The following is a 15,046-nucleotide window of genomic DNA, read 5'->3' as shown; positions in this document are numbered from 1 at the left end:
GGGTAATTACAGCTTAATGAAACTCTACAACCACAAATAGAGACCTAGGGCTTTCAGCCAAGGTATACTGTCAATAAAAGGGGATTTTTGAGCACTTTCCGGAACAGAAAGTCGCCATCCAATCACCAAAAAACGCAATTCTTTCAGAAATGTCCATCCAATCACAGGATGAATTTTTCTATGGTGTTCCTCAAGGTCTTGGTGTGGAGTTCTAAATCGGTGCAACAAATAAAGTGAGCATGGGATCGCAATCATTGTACACTTTCACAATAAATAAATACATTTTGATTTCTGATTTATAACTAGACGAACTTCACACACAGTGCTGAGCTGCATCTCAAATTAATCTTCAGGTTCTTTAGGTCTTCAGATGATGTATTGGCTACCACGTCTTTGTGGCATATAGTAATGACTTTTTATCCAACCCTTAACATCCAAGATGCGTCTGCCATAAACTTACAATATTTTCAATATATTAAAATAAAATGGGGAAGTTTGTAGTTTGGACCCAATTCCAACGTTTTATTACAATTATTCCTTTACAAGTGAATCAGATCTTGAAGACCCATGCCTCACTTTTCTAGCCTCATAGCCCGTCTCATAACAGTGTGGAGGTCCGGCTCATGTCAACTCTAGCCAAGTTTAATATGCTTTATAAAGCGACAACTAAAGGATCAATTAATTGTTTCTGTCACTGTAGTATACCAGGCAGCTCTGTGATTGGGGCCGACTTTCTTGCTGTGCAGGAGTTTGTTCAAGTGTTGCATGAGCTCACAGCTGAAAAGTCCCAAAAGTCAGCTGATGAATGGCAGTCTTTTTATTTAAAAAAGCCACAAAATTCAAATAATCCTTTTGATAATTAACTTTGTTAGTTTGCAACACTGCAAAGTGAAACTGACAACCCTCCTCATGTGACTTTATGTATTTGTTAATATGTCTGTAAAGGAAGGCAATGAATAACTGCAACATATAAAATGTAATTTCAGATTTTTAATGTAAACAACCTTAGAAAAAAAAAAAAAGAACAAAAAAAAGGAGAGAAACTACCAAGGAAACATAAGACCAGTGAACAGACAGGAAAGACATCAAAGACAAGAGATAACATGCAGTTTTGACTTATAACCTATAACGTTGCAATTACTTATATTCAAATCAAGACTCAAGTTTGCCTGTATTGGCATCTTAAAAAATATATCAATTGTTCAGGTGAGAAGCAAGAGTTTGAGGGGTGAGTGACTGTTACCAGGAGGAGTTGGTATGGTGTAGTGTGCTCTACTCTCTGCTTTATCTCAACAGTGAACACACAGTTCAACCACCCTTTGGGACAGAACAAACAAGTGTGGCTCTGACTTTCTGCGTCACAGCAGAGTGAAAAACGCCCAAACAGACACATGACCCTCTGGACACCAAACATCAGGCATAGGAGAGAACTGTTGCACTGTGATCCTTCAACACTTTCCCCCTCAATAATGCATCGACATAAATTCAAATGACAAAACTGTGCCACAAAATCATGTGGTATTGTAAATGTGATAGTTTATAGGCAGACAATACTGTTTTACTACTGGGACGCAGATCTACTTCCGCTACAGATATGAAAGATAAAAACTGATTTATAAAAGTTTTAACTGAAGGAATGAACAACAACATTTCCTGCAATAATATATTTTTTAATTCTAAAATAGTTATATTGCTGTACAAATAGCTTGATGGCGTCTATTGCCAGTTACCTGTTGGTATGGCCACTACACCAATGCACTACACCTCATCTGGTTTTGCAATCAAAACTACAAATGTCAGGCAGTATGAACATGCTCCTAAAAATATGATATGAGCACAATGTCAAACATTCTGGACATACAAAACCTTGATGCATCAAAAAAAAAAAAAAGAATCCAAAGCTTTATTTTAAATAAAATAAATATTTTCTTGTTATCTCCACTACCTCATAGGAATCTGGAATCCCAACAAAAACAACAACCCATCGAGTCCATGTGGAGGCAGGCAGCCAGAAGAACTTTCTTCAACATCTCCATGTATAAGAGGAGGGGTCGTACTTTTCAATTATCTTATTGCACATTTGATTTCTTTGACTCGTTAATTTAAGACCACAAATCAACACACTTACAATAAGTATCGTCTGTTACGAATTGGCTTCCAATGACAACGTTATACCTTCCACATTGCTGCAAGCCACTACCAGCATTTAGGTCTTCGCACGAAGCTGTCTACATCACTTACTAATAAATAATAGTATGTAATGTCTGTTTTGGACTATGTGCGGGGCAGTTTTGAGATTCTACATAATTGTCACTCTGGTGTCTAACTGTCAAGAGGAACTAAAAGATATATACATGACCTGGAAACAAGAGTCATGCGCCGAAACTAACATTAGCCCATCTAATTATAGCAGACTTCCCTCCACAAACAAAGACTTTATGCCATCTTCTCAACACATGCGCAATCGTATACATACACAAGAACCCTGCATGTGTGACTGCATAGCCCCCCCAACTGCTGTTGGCCCTTTAGGGGGGGGCAGATGGGCACACAATACACTTCCTCAAGCAAACACAAAAGCTCCCGAGCTCGGGGCAGGACAGTGGGAGGTGGGACGGGGGGGTACGCTGAAGGAGCACCCACCCTCCACCTGCCGCTCGCCATGAACCGAGAAAAAGTCCCGGGTTGATCTGGTGAAACCAGAAGAAAATATCACACAGAGGGTGATATTGTAGAGTAGAGAGATTATTGAGGGGTGACAAGTTAAGCTTGGCTCAATCAAAAAAAAGCCTCTTAACCTGACAAAAGGGGTTAAACAACAATATAGCAAAAGTGGTGTGTGTGTGTGTGTGTGTGTGTGTGTGTGTGTGTGTGTGTGTGTGTGTGTGTGTGTGTGTGTGTGTGTGTGTGTGTGTGTGTGTGTGTGTGTGTGTGTGTGTGCGCGCTCAGTGAAGCAGCATGTTTGTGTGTCAATAGGACATGATTTGGTTAAAGACATCTGCTTTGCCTCACAGGACCATCAGATATCATGTGTGTGCACACTAGTATTAATCATGTATTGAGTGTGTGTGTAGTACATATAAACAACTGCACTGTTTTATGAGGTTGCAAAAGGGAACTATTTTATGTTGTTCACTGTAAACAGCTTGCTGCTATGTAGACACGTCGCTAGAGCTAAAGACGATCCAAAGACAAGAGTGGACAAGCAGTAGGACTGAATTTACCCACGGCAAAACAAAATGGGTGATACGTTCGACTTTAATGAAAAACTTCCTCTTCAAGAGACTGTGGGGAAAATATAGTAGTTCAGTTCCTGATCAGTCAGTCTTAGCTGGCACTACAGACAGTTGATGCACACGTTTCTAGTCAGTCACAGCTAATGTGTGTACAGTCCAGCTGTCAATCATGTCACTTCCGCATGGTAGAAATATTTGTTTCATTCAGTTTGAACACACCTTTGACAGACAAAATCTTCATGTTGCTTGAAACTGCTCCATCTTTTGAAGACATCACAAGTCAGATTGAAGTGCTACCAGTTCTGTGAGGAATGGTCATTTTACCTCTCAAGACAGACAGCTGGCTTGCAGGTGAGTATTTTTAGCCAGCAGGTGTCCCTGTACACAATACACATTCATAAAAAAATGAGTGGCTGACATAAGGGGGAGGAAGTGAGAGAGTACGACATCTGTATGACACACAGAAACAGCTGTCTCACTTCCTGATACAGGCTGGAAGACCTGCATGGAAACAAAGAAGGAGATGGTGTGGAGTCTTTTAAGAGGAACAGCGGGGTTGCGAGAGACAAAAGGCAGACGGGGATAATGAACAGATAAGTGTCACTAAATAAGTACAGACTGAAGGCATTTGGCATGTTTTTCGACAGCCTTTACCTCTATTTGTCCCTTTGAGCTGGCTTCACTGACTCCTCCCTTCTGACATCTCATGATTCATGTTGTGAATCCCCTGAAGTGCCTGATGCAACAGCTTCACTGCATAAATACAAATAGACTGGTGTGTTATCACCTGAAATCATTCCGTCAGTCAGTGATGTGTCCCTTTGATAAGTTGTGTGTGTGTGTGTGTGTGTGTGTGTGTGTGTGTGTGTGTGTGTGTGTGTGTGTGTGTGTGTGTGTGTGTGTGTGTGTGTGTGTGTTTTCAGACAGACTACATAAAACTAGAAAAACTTCAGGAAGTTACTGATCAGTTTTTGTTCTGATTAAACTAAATACATGTAACATGTTAATAAGAGAGCTTTAGAGTTGTTGTTTCCTTTTCGGAGGTCTTTATGCTAAGCTAACCAGCAGCTGGCTCAGCTAAATATTTGCCATACAGATATGAGAGTGATATTCATCTTCTCTCATCTAACCAGGGAATGAAATGACCACTTGCCAAATACTACAAGTAAATATTTGCATTGGCACACGAGTAAACAATTCAGGTCACCTGCAAACATTGGCAGTTTACTTTTACTAAAAATATATATTTTTTTATTATTATTATTATTATTTCAGAAGTGGCAAGAGAAATAAATGCAGTGGCCAGTACAAATGTTCAATAATCTGCCACAGTGACGGGTGAGGACAAAACTTAATTTCAGACCCTGAAATTAAATCTCAGCAAGAAAGCAAGTAAGCTTATTTCCCTTTTCCTTTATTATAAAAAATTGTCCCTTTGTCTTTTCCATTATGTTAGAATCTAAGGACACATAAATAGATGAGAATCAACATCAAATAAATCTATGACAATTTTAAATTGAAAAATTAGGACTTGCTTGTTCTTCTTTGCACCAAAAATAAATTTAGCTTCAAAAGAGTTTTAAGTATTTTGGCTAATATTCATACAAGAGCAACAGAGTGCACATATAGCAAGTTAAATGAATGAACTCTGGAAGAGAGAAAAACATTTACTTCTCTTTACTGTTAACAATATTCAACCGTTTCGCTTCCTTATTAGGAACTGATTATAAAACCCAAGCAGAACAAAATACAAAGACACAAAGAATAGTTGGTGGAGAACAAGTCCAGCATCAATACAATTATGAAAAGAAAGTTGTGTCTGTTGAGAGCTTATTAAGGAAGTATCCACAACCATTCATAAAGAAGTGCTGTTTCAGTATGACAGAGTGCTGCATCAGCTTGGAAATTACTATGTATCACAGATACGAATTCTGGTTCCATCTATCACAACTACAATACCACATCCTTCCAAATAACCTCACTCTACACTCTACAGACAGGGAGGCAGCAGAGAGAGACGAGTTCAGAGCGTGGGGGTTGGTGGATACTGCGCCCAATCACGATGAGACGATGTAAATTGCAAACCAGTAAATCATATGTCAAAAGGAGCTTACAACACCAAGATAAATGTTTACCAAAAAAAGCTTTTACTTCAGCTAATCTGTTTGTTTGTGACAAATGTCAAACAAATATTTTCACAATAATCTGATAGGAGAAATAGGATCTTATGGCATTGAAGGATTGGTCATAGTTTTAACAAAACAATGTCAAATGATACAGACTTAGGCTACATCCACACTAATACGTTTTCTGAAGACGAATACCACATGACTATTCATATACCCTGGGTAATAGGGTCTTTAATAATGAAAAGTAGTGCTTTATACTTTATCTTTTGTTCCTTCAGTTTCTGTGTGGACTTCACAATAGTTGTGCACAACAAAACAAGCATTAATAAGGAAAGCAAAGTCCTCCGTTTTGTGTCCGTCGCCCTTCTCAAAAGCCTCAAACCGTGAGTATCTACAGTACCTACGTCCGCTCTGTAGGTCTGAGAACACCGCTGGTCACGCCGCCTACTAATCGCTCCAATAACAGCTGCTTCCTCCACACAAATGCAGACTTTAACTGGACAACAGCTGCTAGTAAAGACAACACCTGTAATCAGTTGTCCATGTTAAATTAACCTGCTTTAAATTAACCTTTCAAACTCTAAAACTCCGGTGTAGTGTTGATGCTCGGTGTAAACGTAGCAAAACGATATGCCTTTTAAAATGGAAACATAGTAGTGTGCACATGGCCTTAAACACCACAGGCTGCAATTCAGATCACTTCACTTATAACAGAGTTATAGCCAGTAGGGGTGAGACGCATCGTGATTCTCTCATTACCAATTATGACTCAATGCAGAAAAATCAATAGTTGGAAATGTCAAACTCAATTCTCAACGTTATGATCGCCTGTAACAGCTCCGTGACACCAGGCTGTTCGTTCCTTACCGCTGCCCCTGAACGCAACAGACGTAATACACGTGCGTCTTGTTTACATTTTGAACTTGGCTTTCTTACTTTACACTACATCCAGTTGCAGTTCAAGTTGACCAATGTGCAAGTTTGTAAATTAAAATTCCGTAGTGTTTGATTCAAACAAAAACGTGGGTATTTGTGAAAAGAAACAAGCTAATCCACACCACCATAGAATCCAAAAAATAATGTTATGATTGATTATTTTCTAGATCAATCTCTGTTGGTAAGATATCACAAAAGAGCAACAAATGGCAAAATCCAAAGATATTCAGTTTAATATTATACATGATAAAGAAAGGCATCAATCCTCATGTTGCAACCCATTTCAAAAATGCCATGGAAAAAAGGTGTGGATATACTTTTTTATCAAATATTCCATAAATAGTGATGAGAAAAGTGGAATATTGAGTAGTGAATTAACTTAATGTGTCTTAGAGATGCCTCTCTCATAAGGGTACAGTTAGACAGACGGGGTAGAGAAATAACTCAAAGAGAACCTCTTCTTTCCTCTCCTCCCCCCTCCTTTTCCTTCCTCTCTCTCACCGTCTCATGATTGAAGTTTATGCCTGGCTTTTCCATTCTGCGTTAACCTTTAATCCGACATGCTTGACAGTGTCAATGCTGGATTCAGAATGATTCATGTTGTGTGGATGGTGGGTTTCACTAGAAAGACATTTGTTTAAGCACACCATTTAGACCAAGTTCCAGAGGTGTCCAAAAGAAACTTTCAGAAATCCAAACCTATAAAACAAGAAAAAGCTTCCATTTGAACTGGCGAATGTTTCCAGTTCCCTTTTTTCTTAACCAACCCTGAGCAGGTGTGCTTACTTCACCACAGTGACTTCCACATATTTCCAAATTTCAGGAAGAGCAACTTTAACAGCTCACAAAATGTGGCCGAAACATTTAGTCATTCCGTCTATGATTACATCACCTTAACGACACATTTCACCAAGTTCCTTTCTGGATACGGCACAACTTGGCGTAAAGACTAGAATTAGTTTTTCAAAACTTCTTGTAGGCCATCACTGCAACGTGTGATTTTTTGTAAGCTAACATCCCTGCAGCCTCTTGGTCTTAATGGACTTCATGTACAGTAAACTGGTTATTGACAGACTTTCGCAGTAACCAGATAGCTTCTACATCTTGTAAATAAGAAACCTCTCCTCAATTAAGGTCAGGGATTAAGATTAATTTGGTTAATTTAATTCAAAGCCCAACTAAAACATCAAACTAAAGAGTTTATTAAAGCTAACAGTAGAACTGTTCTTACTTCAGACACATGAAGTAAAGAAGCCTGTGTGATGTCACTCACTACAGAGTAGAGGTCTACTGGACATGAGAATGAGACTTGAATCCCAGCAGTCATTATATTTAGAAATGGTTGTTTTGCTCTTTGAGAGATGTGCATGCATTGGACACAGACAGTCTTTCTCACCAAAAAACTAAACAATGTGGGAACATAATAATACTCATATTAGGTCAAGGCATCACTGCAAGTCCTGCTTAAATAATTGTGGATTTAGAGAAGTTTACCTTGAGCAAGTTGTTTTTTTACTTTATCTAATCCATAATCATAGCTCAATCAGTTAAAAAACAATCAATCAATCGGGAGTTGCCCATAAGACTTGATTGCACAATGATTTGATTTTATTATTTGGTGTCCATGTTTAAAAAAAAAAAAAAAGTACTTTGCGAGGCTGTTGGAATTATATAAATGTTGTATGACTGAAAAGCTGAGACTCTTGTGGATCAAATGAGTCCAACTGTGATGTTGTTAGCCATCATAGTACCATTTCACAGAGTGAGACCATCACCGTTGACCCGTTGTAACCTCTACAATAATCACAACCTCATGAAACTTTATAACCACAAACTACAGACCCATTCAGAGGAGCTATGGCGTTCTTTGGTATAATGACATGAAGGGGGTTTATGTGCAGTTTCCATGACTTACGAAACTCAAGTGAGCACCGGAATGGCCGTTATATACTTCGATCATAATGTTCTCAGCTTTCACAATATATTTAAATTAATTCCTTAATGAATATTTATTCCTGATTTAAAAAGACAAGAAAACGGGTCTATGTGGGTCTCTAAAGTTACTGTTTTTTTCTCTTAAAGCACTTAAATAAAATAGTATTTCTGGAAATTCTCTTTTTAGTAAAAAATTATTTATCAGTGATAGACTTAAAATGGAAAAAAATAAATGAAATGTGTTGCATTACATGTTGGTAAAGTGGTGTTCCTAAATGTTGTGCTGGTGCTCCTTACATTTTTATTGAGGACTACCAGTACTCAAGTTATTCTGGAACCATGTATGCTTTAAGAGAGAGTGAAAGCAAGAGAGACAGATAGTTTTATCTAATACATAATAAGGAATTAACCTGCCAATGTACATGTACATTGGCAGGTTGTACATGTACAATGTATTCTCTAACTTCCTCAAACCAACAATTGTTTTGCACAAAAAATTACAGCCTCCACATTTATTGCAATGAGACCACTGCATTGGTACAGTGTTAGGTCTGGACGACAAAGGTTGCACAAATAAAAATGCCGCACTGTCTGGCAAAAGAGTTGACCACACATACTTCTCAACTTTTGCATCAAAACAATGCAACGTTATCCAGTAACACAGTGCAGATTCATGTAGAATGCCCTATAATGTAAACTGCATACTTTTACTGTTTACCACACAAAGATTGGAACAAAAATGATTGCCTACTAGATGTACAACTTAAACAGATCTTTGTGAAATTATTTATTTTTCTTACCCCTATACTGTAGCTAAAAGGCCACACAAACACACCCCTCTGCATCTTTTTAAAACAGTGCTATTTTGGGTCAGAATGAGGCCTTAACCTGATTGCTCTCAATAACTTGATTTCTTGTGTGCATGTAAATGTAGTCGCTGTAAGACGATACCGGCAGATGCCTCACAGCCTTAAGAGAGACAGACCAATCAACGCAGAAGGGCAAACAGCTTTGTCTCAAACAAAACAAACAAAGTCAAAAGGTATTGATTCTCTGCGACAGGTTTTATCAAGCATAATGCGTTACCAAAAAAAAAGTGCATTTTTAGGACTTCCAAGACTTTAGGGTCTCTGTTTCTCTTCCACAGTCTCTCTCCAACAAACACTTAGTATTCGAGTTACAAATGATTCAGCTGCACCGTGCTGCACCGTGTGGGATTCGTGTTGTTTTTATAGCGTCTTTTCTCTGTTTTGCCCTCTCTACTTCAGCTAAGTGTATATTTTTTATAAAATGTTAGCTTTTTTTCCTTCTTTTTCATACAAAAAATGTATATAATATATTATAGAATGAATACAATATTAAAATCTATTTTGCCCTCAATTAAAAGAACATAATCGAAGGAGATATTGACTTAAAACGTGTGCTCGTATCAACTCGCAATACCGCAGTTATATAAACTCATCATTGTCAACATCTAATTCTGGCTTATACCTAAAACGAGTTGAATGTGTATAATAAGATTGTCAAGACTACATATTCAGTTGCACAAATACTGTGCGCATAACTTTGTACACAGCTTTGCTCTACAATAGTTAGTGACGCAATGGTGTATATCCAGAATGAATATTTCTATTTTTGTACCAGTTAGCACCTACTTTTGTTATAACAATCTGAGCTCTCTTTTTCAGATTTTTAGTTATGTTCCAGATCTTCTGTGTACAGTGGTTAACCCACTGATGATTCTATCCGTGGAGGAAATAATGCCACTGAAACTCTGTCCATGTATGTTTTAATTCAAATCCAGGATTTGAAAATTCTTAATATTATAGCGTACTGTGATAATTTGGCCGAGATATTACTACCATAAAACCATTACATCGTGCACTTCTCTTGTTCTATATAAATATCTCTCTCTCCTTTCAGAGTTAATGCCATTTAAACTTTGGTATCCTAGAACTATCACCATAGCAATGTAGCGTCAAACCCACGACAGGAGGGTGATGCCCGGGTTCAACCTATTCAGGTAGTAGGGTTGCACAATTTATGGAATATTAATCGCGAACACGATTTGGGCTTCCCACAATGAAATGAACATAATCAAAAGAAGATATTGACTTAAAATATGTGCGCCGCTCATAGAAAACTAAGCTGCATATCATACCGAGAGCCTAAACTAACAGCCCACCACCAGCAAGCAAACGAGGTACTTTTGGGGAGCAGCCATGCCGTTTCACATGCACCCTGCTCTCAAAGTGCATAAGATCAAGGGTTTAACATTTTGGGTGAATAGCCCTGCATTTATTCCTATAGCAATATTTCTATTGCAGAAATAATATGTATTGCAATGTCAGTTTTTTTCCACAAAAAACTCTCTACTCTGTTAATTTAACCCTCCTGTTATGTTCAGGGTCAAATTGACCCGTTTCAAAGTTTGAAAATCTAGAAAAAATAGTTTAAAGTACTTTTTCTGTATGAAACTTCTTCTGCTTGCCTTATTTAGTGTAATCAATGTTTAAAAAAATAAATAAAAAAATTCATGCATTTGCAACCACCTCCTGCAGGTTTCTATAACAGAGATGATGTTCGGGTCAATTTGACCCGGCAGTGAAAATGGAGGCTATAAGGGGTCTGAAGTGTCAAGTTTAGAACATTTCTTTCTTTGAAAACGTGAGACAAAGTATTTCTTACTCCCTCCCACCATGTTTCACCCCATTTCTCACACACACACACACACACACACACACACACACACACACACACACACACACACACACACACACACACTTTCTCACTACCCCACCTGTGCGAGAAATACAGATACTATTTTGACGGGAACCTTTTATAAACTCCACCCACACTTAGCAGGGGAGGGTTGCTTGAGAGTCCTACCAACATTACACTCAGCAGATGCAAACAACACAGCAGAATACTGTAGGACAACATGAGCAACAGAAACAAAGGATGACAGCCCTGGAGGCTCTGGAGCACATCCTTGATCATGACAGTGAAATAGAGGAGGATGTGTCTGAAGATGAAGACAATCTTGAGGTCAATTCAGAATATAATGGTACCGATTATGAACCATCAGATGAGGAAACGCGGCAATGAGGAAACGCAATCTCACTCACACACACACACACACACACACACACACACACACACACACACACACACACACACACACACACACACACACACACACACACACACACACACACACACACACACACACACACACACACACCTCGTTCATTGTGCTCATCGCTTGTTAATTTTTGTAAATTTCTGTTTCTTAACACTATAAATGAACATAAATGAAGTTTACTTTCAATACAAATCCTTTTTTATTCATTTGGCTTGATTTTGAGTGAGCGGGTCAATATGACCCTGAACAGCAGAGGTGACTCATCTCTATTTATCTACATCACCCCATGAAAAAAAGAAAGTTTCAAAATGTACACAAAATTTAGAAATAAATACACGTTATGGTAGACTAATGCAATTTATATCTAGGTTTTTCCAAAGTACCTAAAAAATTGTAAAACATGTATTTTTCATGAAAACGAGTGGGTTATCCTAATTGAACTATGATCTATGGAGGGGTGAATAACTCCATTACACTAAATACTGATTGAATTGTTAGTAAGGGAGTTGGTGATGAGGTACAAACTATATTTATTAGGATTTTTTGGTTTCTGACCACTTTTGGATGATTAAACATGCTGGTCAATTTGACCTGCGAACATCATGGCTGTACCTAAAAAACGAACATAACAGGAGGGTTAATGTGAAAGTGCAATAAATAATATGTAATCCCTTAAATCAATGAACAGCTGTGATTGTTAACTGTGATATCAATATTGATCAATATAAGTGTGAGAATAATTTTGGCCATAATTGTGCAGTCCAACCAGATAAGCCCCTGATAAGGATTTCCTAATGGTATGTTGTCAGTGTGGATAGTCATGTCACTTCAAAACAGTAACCAAGCAGCAAGAGACAACATCTTAACTATTTTGTAACTGTGCTTTCAGAGAATGCTCACTGTATTATTAGGAAAAAATGTCACTATGTTCTAATGTGGCCTTGAAGAGACCCGTCATTTGAGCGGAACTGAATACGAGGACAATTTTAGGTTTTGTGAATACCTGCAAAGGATTTTGAGAGACGTGTCTGGATGTTTAATCCTCGGGGTCACACTGTTGCGTCATTCAATTTCTGGGCGCTTACAGTCGCTAACAATTCAGTGAGCTGTACCAAACTTTGGTTGAAGGGCAACGACAAAAGCTCTATTCAGGTGCAATATCCATATCTATCTGAAACTATAACATGATGTCTCAATTGATAAACATCTTCACCAACTGTAACTTTCTACAGGCTTAACCAAATAACATACAACACACCACGACATGACATGACACCCAACAGGTTTGAGCAAGATCGTGTGTGTGTGTGTGTGTCATGTTTAACACACACACACACACACACACACACACACACACACACACACACACACACACACACACACACACACACACACACACACACACACACACACACACACGAGTGCAAAACGCTGTGACCCGATTATTAAGACTGTTTGAATCACCACACAGGATGTTCCCAGGCTGTGATTCATTTTGTGCAATACCTATTCGGAAAAGTTTTATACTACAATCCCTTCTAATAATAAATAACTGAATTGGCCTGCAGTAATAAATAGCTTCAGTGGGTCTTGTTTCAGTCCCCCGGGTTTGGATAGCTGTTGTGACGTTTGTCCTTTATCAATCATTGACTGATACAGAACGTGATCTCTAGATCCTGACACTGCAGAGTCACTTTACAGCCCGCCCTGACTTTATTCTAATTTAAAGGACACATGGGCTGAAACTACCAACAAATATATGCTTATCACGGCGTTATCTCATCACACTAAATGGTGGATGATTCGCAAAACAATTACAATAGCACAGGTTGAGAAATGGTGTCGTGTTTCATATAGCCTGTCCAGCAATGTGCTCTGGACTCCACTGTTCACAACAACTAACACGTGTTATGGGGCAGAACATCACAGCTGAGATGGCAGGGAACCCGTTATAGATCAATTAGTTGTTCAAATATAAAATACACCAGTATCTTTGTCTCCACTTAAAAAAAAAAAAAAAAACCCTTTATCCTATATGAGGTATTTCAATCACAGATCACCTGCTAATAACTGATCAGCAAAAGAGTAATGATGGGCAGTGATAACAACAATGTAAAAGATGGATAGAACAAAACTATCACGACTCTCATGAGGCCATAAATCATCACAAAAAAAAAAAACTTTATCTGCAAATCTTTAACAGTCAAGTCTATAAAACGTCAATAAATTTCAATCACATTTTCCAGGAGCTGTTGGTGATTTCTTCAGGTTGCCAGTTGTGTGCGACCAATAGTACACAAAATGTCATTCAATTGAAAAAACTAGCAAATAGTCACATTAAAGAGAAAAGTTACATTGACTGTTTTGCCATTTTATCCACTAAAACTGTTGCTGATAAATATTCTGTCAATCAATGAACAGACTAATCCTTCCAGGTATTTGTTTTTGTTATATTTGTGTGAACCTGAGTTGGAATAGTTTGTATAAAATCCACATTTGAACACAACATTTCCAGTAGAATGATTATTTAAAAGCTGTGTTTCTACTTAAGGTATTCAGATCTCCTGGCTGTTGCCTCAGGTCTACACAGATTTAACATTGTTCCTTTTCTGGCCAAGTTTCTTTCCCCCCCAAGTATGACTTACCTTCAGCGCATACTTGTCTCCAGTCTTCTTCTGGAAGATTTCCAGCACTTTGCCATTGATGCCCAGCCCCAGCACCTGGCTGGTCACCTTGTAGTCGTCTGTTATGGCATTCTTCTTGATCTGCAAGGAGGGTCTCGCGTGGAAGGGGAGGAACTGGCCCGTGGAGTTCTGCTGCCCCGACGGGTTGGGAAACAGTGGCTGGTTCTGTGCGTTGGACAGCATGCTTTTTTGGTTTGGGCTGAGAAGACGGAACAACAGCCACCTCTCTAACAAAACACTTGTGTCCTTTTTTCCCTTTAAAATGCAGACCCGAGTCTTCTTCCTGGGTTAGCTGGCCTCTGACACAAATGTTCACGATGTAACGTTAGCAGCCAGGCCCGAGAAATAACCGGCAGAAGTTTCGGACGTTACAGGTCGACAAACTCACTTAGGTTAGCCGATAAAATGCTAAATTAGCTAGCTGTTAGCATGCTAGCTTGATCCTATTCTTGACCTGTGATTCTCGGCTAACAACTCAGCTATCGGTTAGCTTATCCATCTCTGGTGGTTTCCGCCGTTCCACCGGTTCCTCAAAAGAAGCACTTCGGGAACTTTTCTTAATAACGTCCCATAAATCGTCCACAAGGCTGGGTTTTCAAAAATTAGTAACGTCAAAAGCTCGCGAGTGAAGTTAAAAAAAAGCCAACAATAACACTCAACCAAAGACAAGACAACAGCGGGGTAAAAGTCCGACACCAGTAGCACGCCAAACACACTTCACTTTCAGACGGACAGACACCCAGCCGGAGCAGGTTTTACTGCTGACGTCATGGCCGGGGCTTTTTTTTCTTCTGCGCTTAAAGGAGACGTGCGACAAGGAAGCGACTGTTTATATAAGAGAGTAACAGACAGACTGTAGTGTAGAGCACAAGGAAAGGAGACACAAGACAGGGCAAGATAAAAGTTATGACCTGATTACTACAATTCAGCCAAAAGTAACCATATATAATACTATAGTTATTGTGGATTTTTTTTTTTTTT

The 15,046-nt window shown here is 38.7% G+C and overlaps 1 protein-coding gene across 2 annotated transcripts in view; it reads right to left on the bottom strand.

Moving 5' to 3' along the window:
• Nucleotides 1–14,802, bottom strand: part of mapkapk2a (MAPK activated protein kinase 2a) — a 28,348-nt gene extending 13,546 nt beyond the window's left edge. For both annotated transcript variants that reach the window (XM_068720327.1, XM_068720328.1), the window contains exon 1: nt 14,027–14,802. In XM_068720327.1, the coding sequence (XP_068576428.1) occupies nt 14,027–14,248 (222 nt within the window). In that variant the 5' untranslated portion in view covers nt 14,249–14,802. The remainder of the gene's footprint in view (nt 1–14,026) is intronic.
• Between the last annotated feature and the right edge of the window lie 244 nt (nt 14,803–15,046).

Source organism: Cebidichthys violaceus, unplaced genomic scaffold, assembly GCF_023349555.1.
Source record: "Cebidichthys violaceus isolate CVI_PGR_0920_01 unplaced genomic scaffold, fCebVio1.0.p SCAF_25, whole genome shotgun sequence".
NCBI classification, from domain to species: domain Eukaryota; kingdom Metazoa; phylum Chordata; class Actinopteri; order Perciformes; family Stichaeidae; genus Cebidichthys; species Cebidichthys violaceus.
This window is presented reverse-complemented; position numbering and strand designations above follow the sequence as displayed.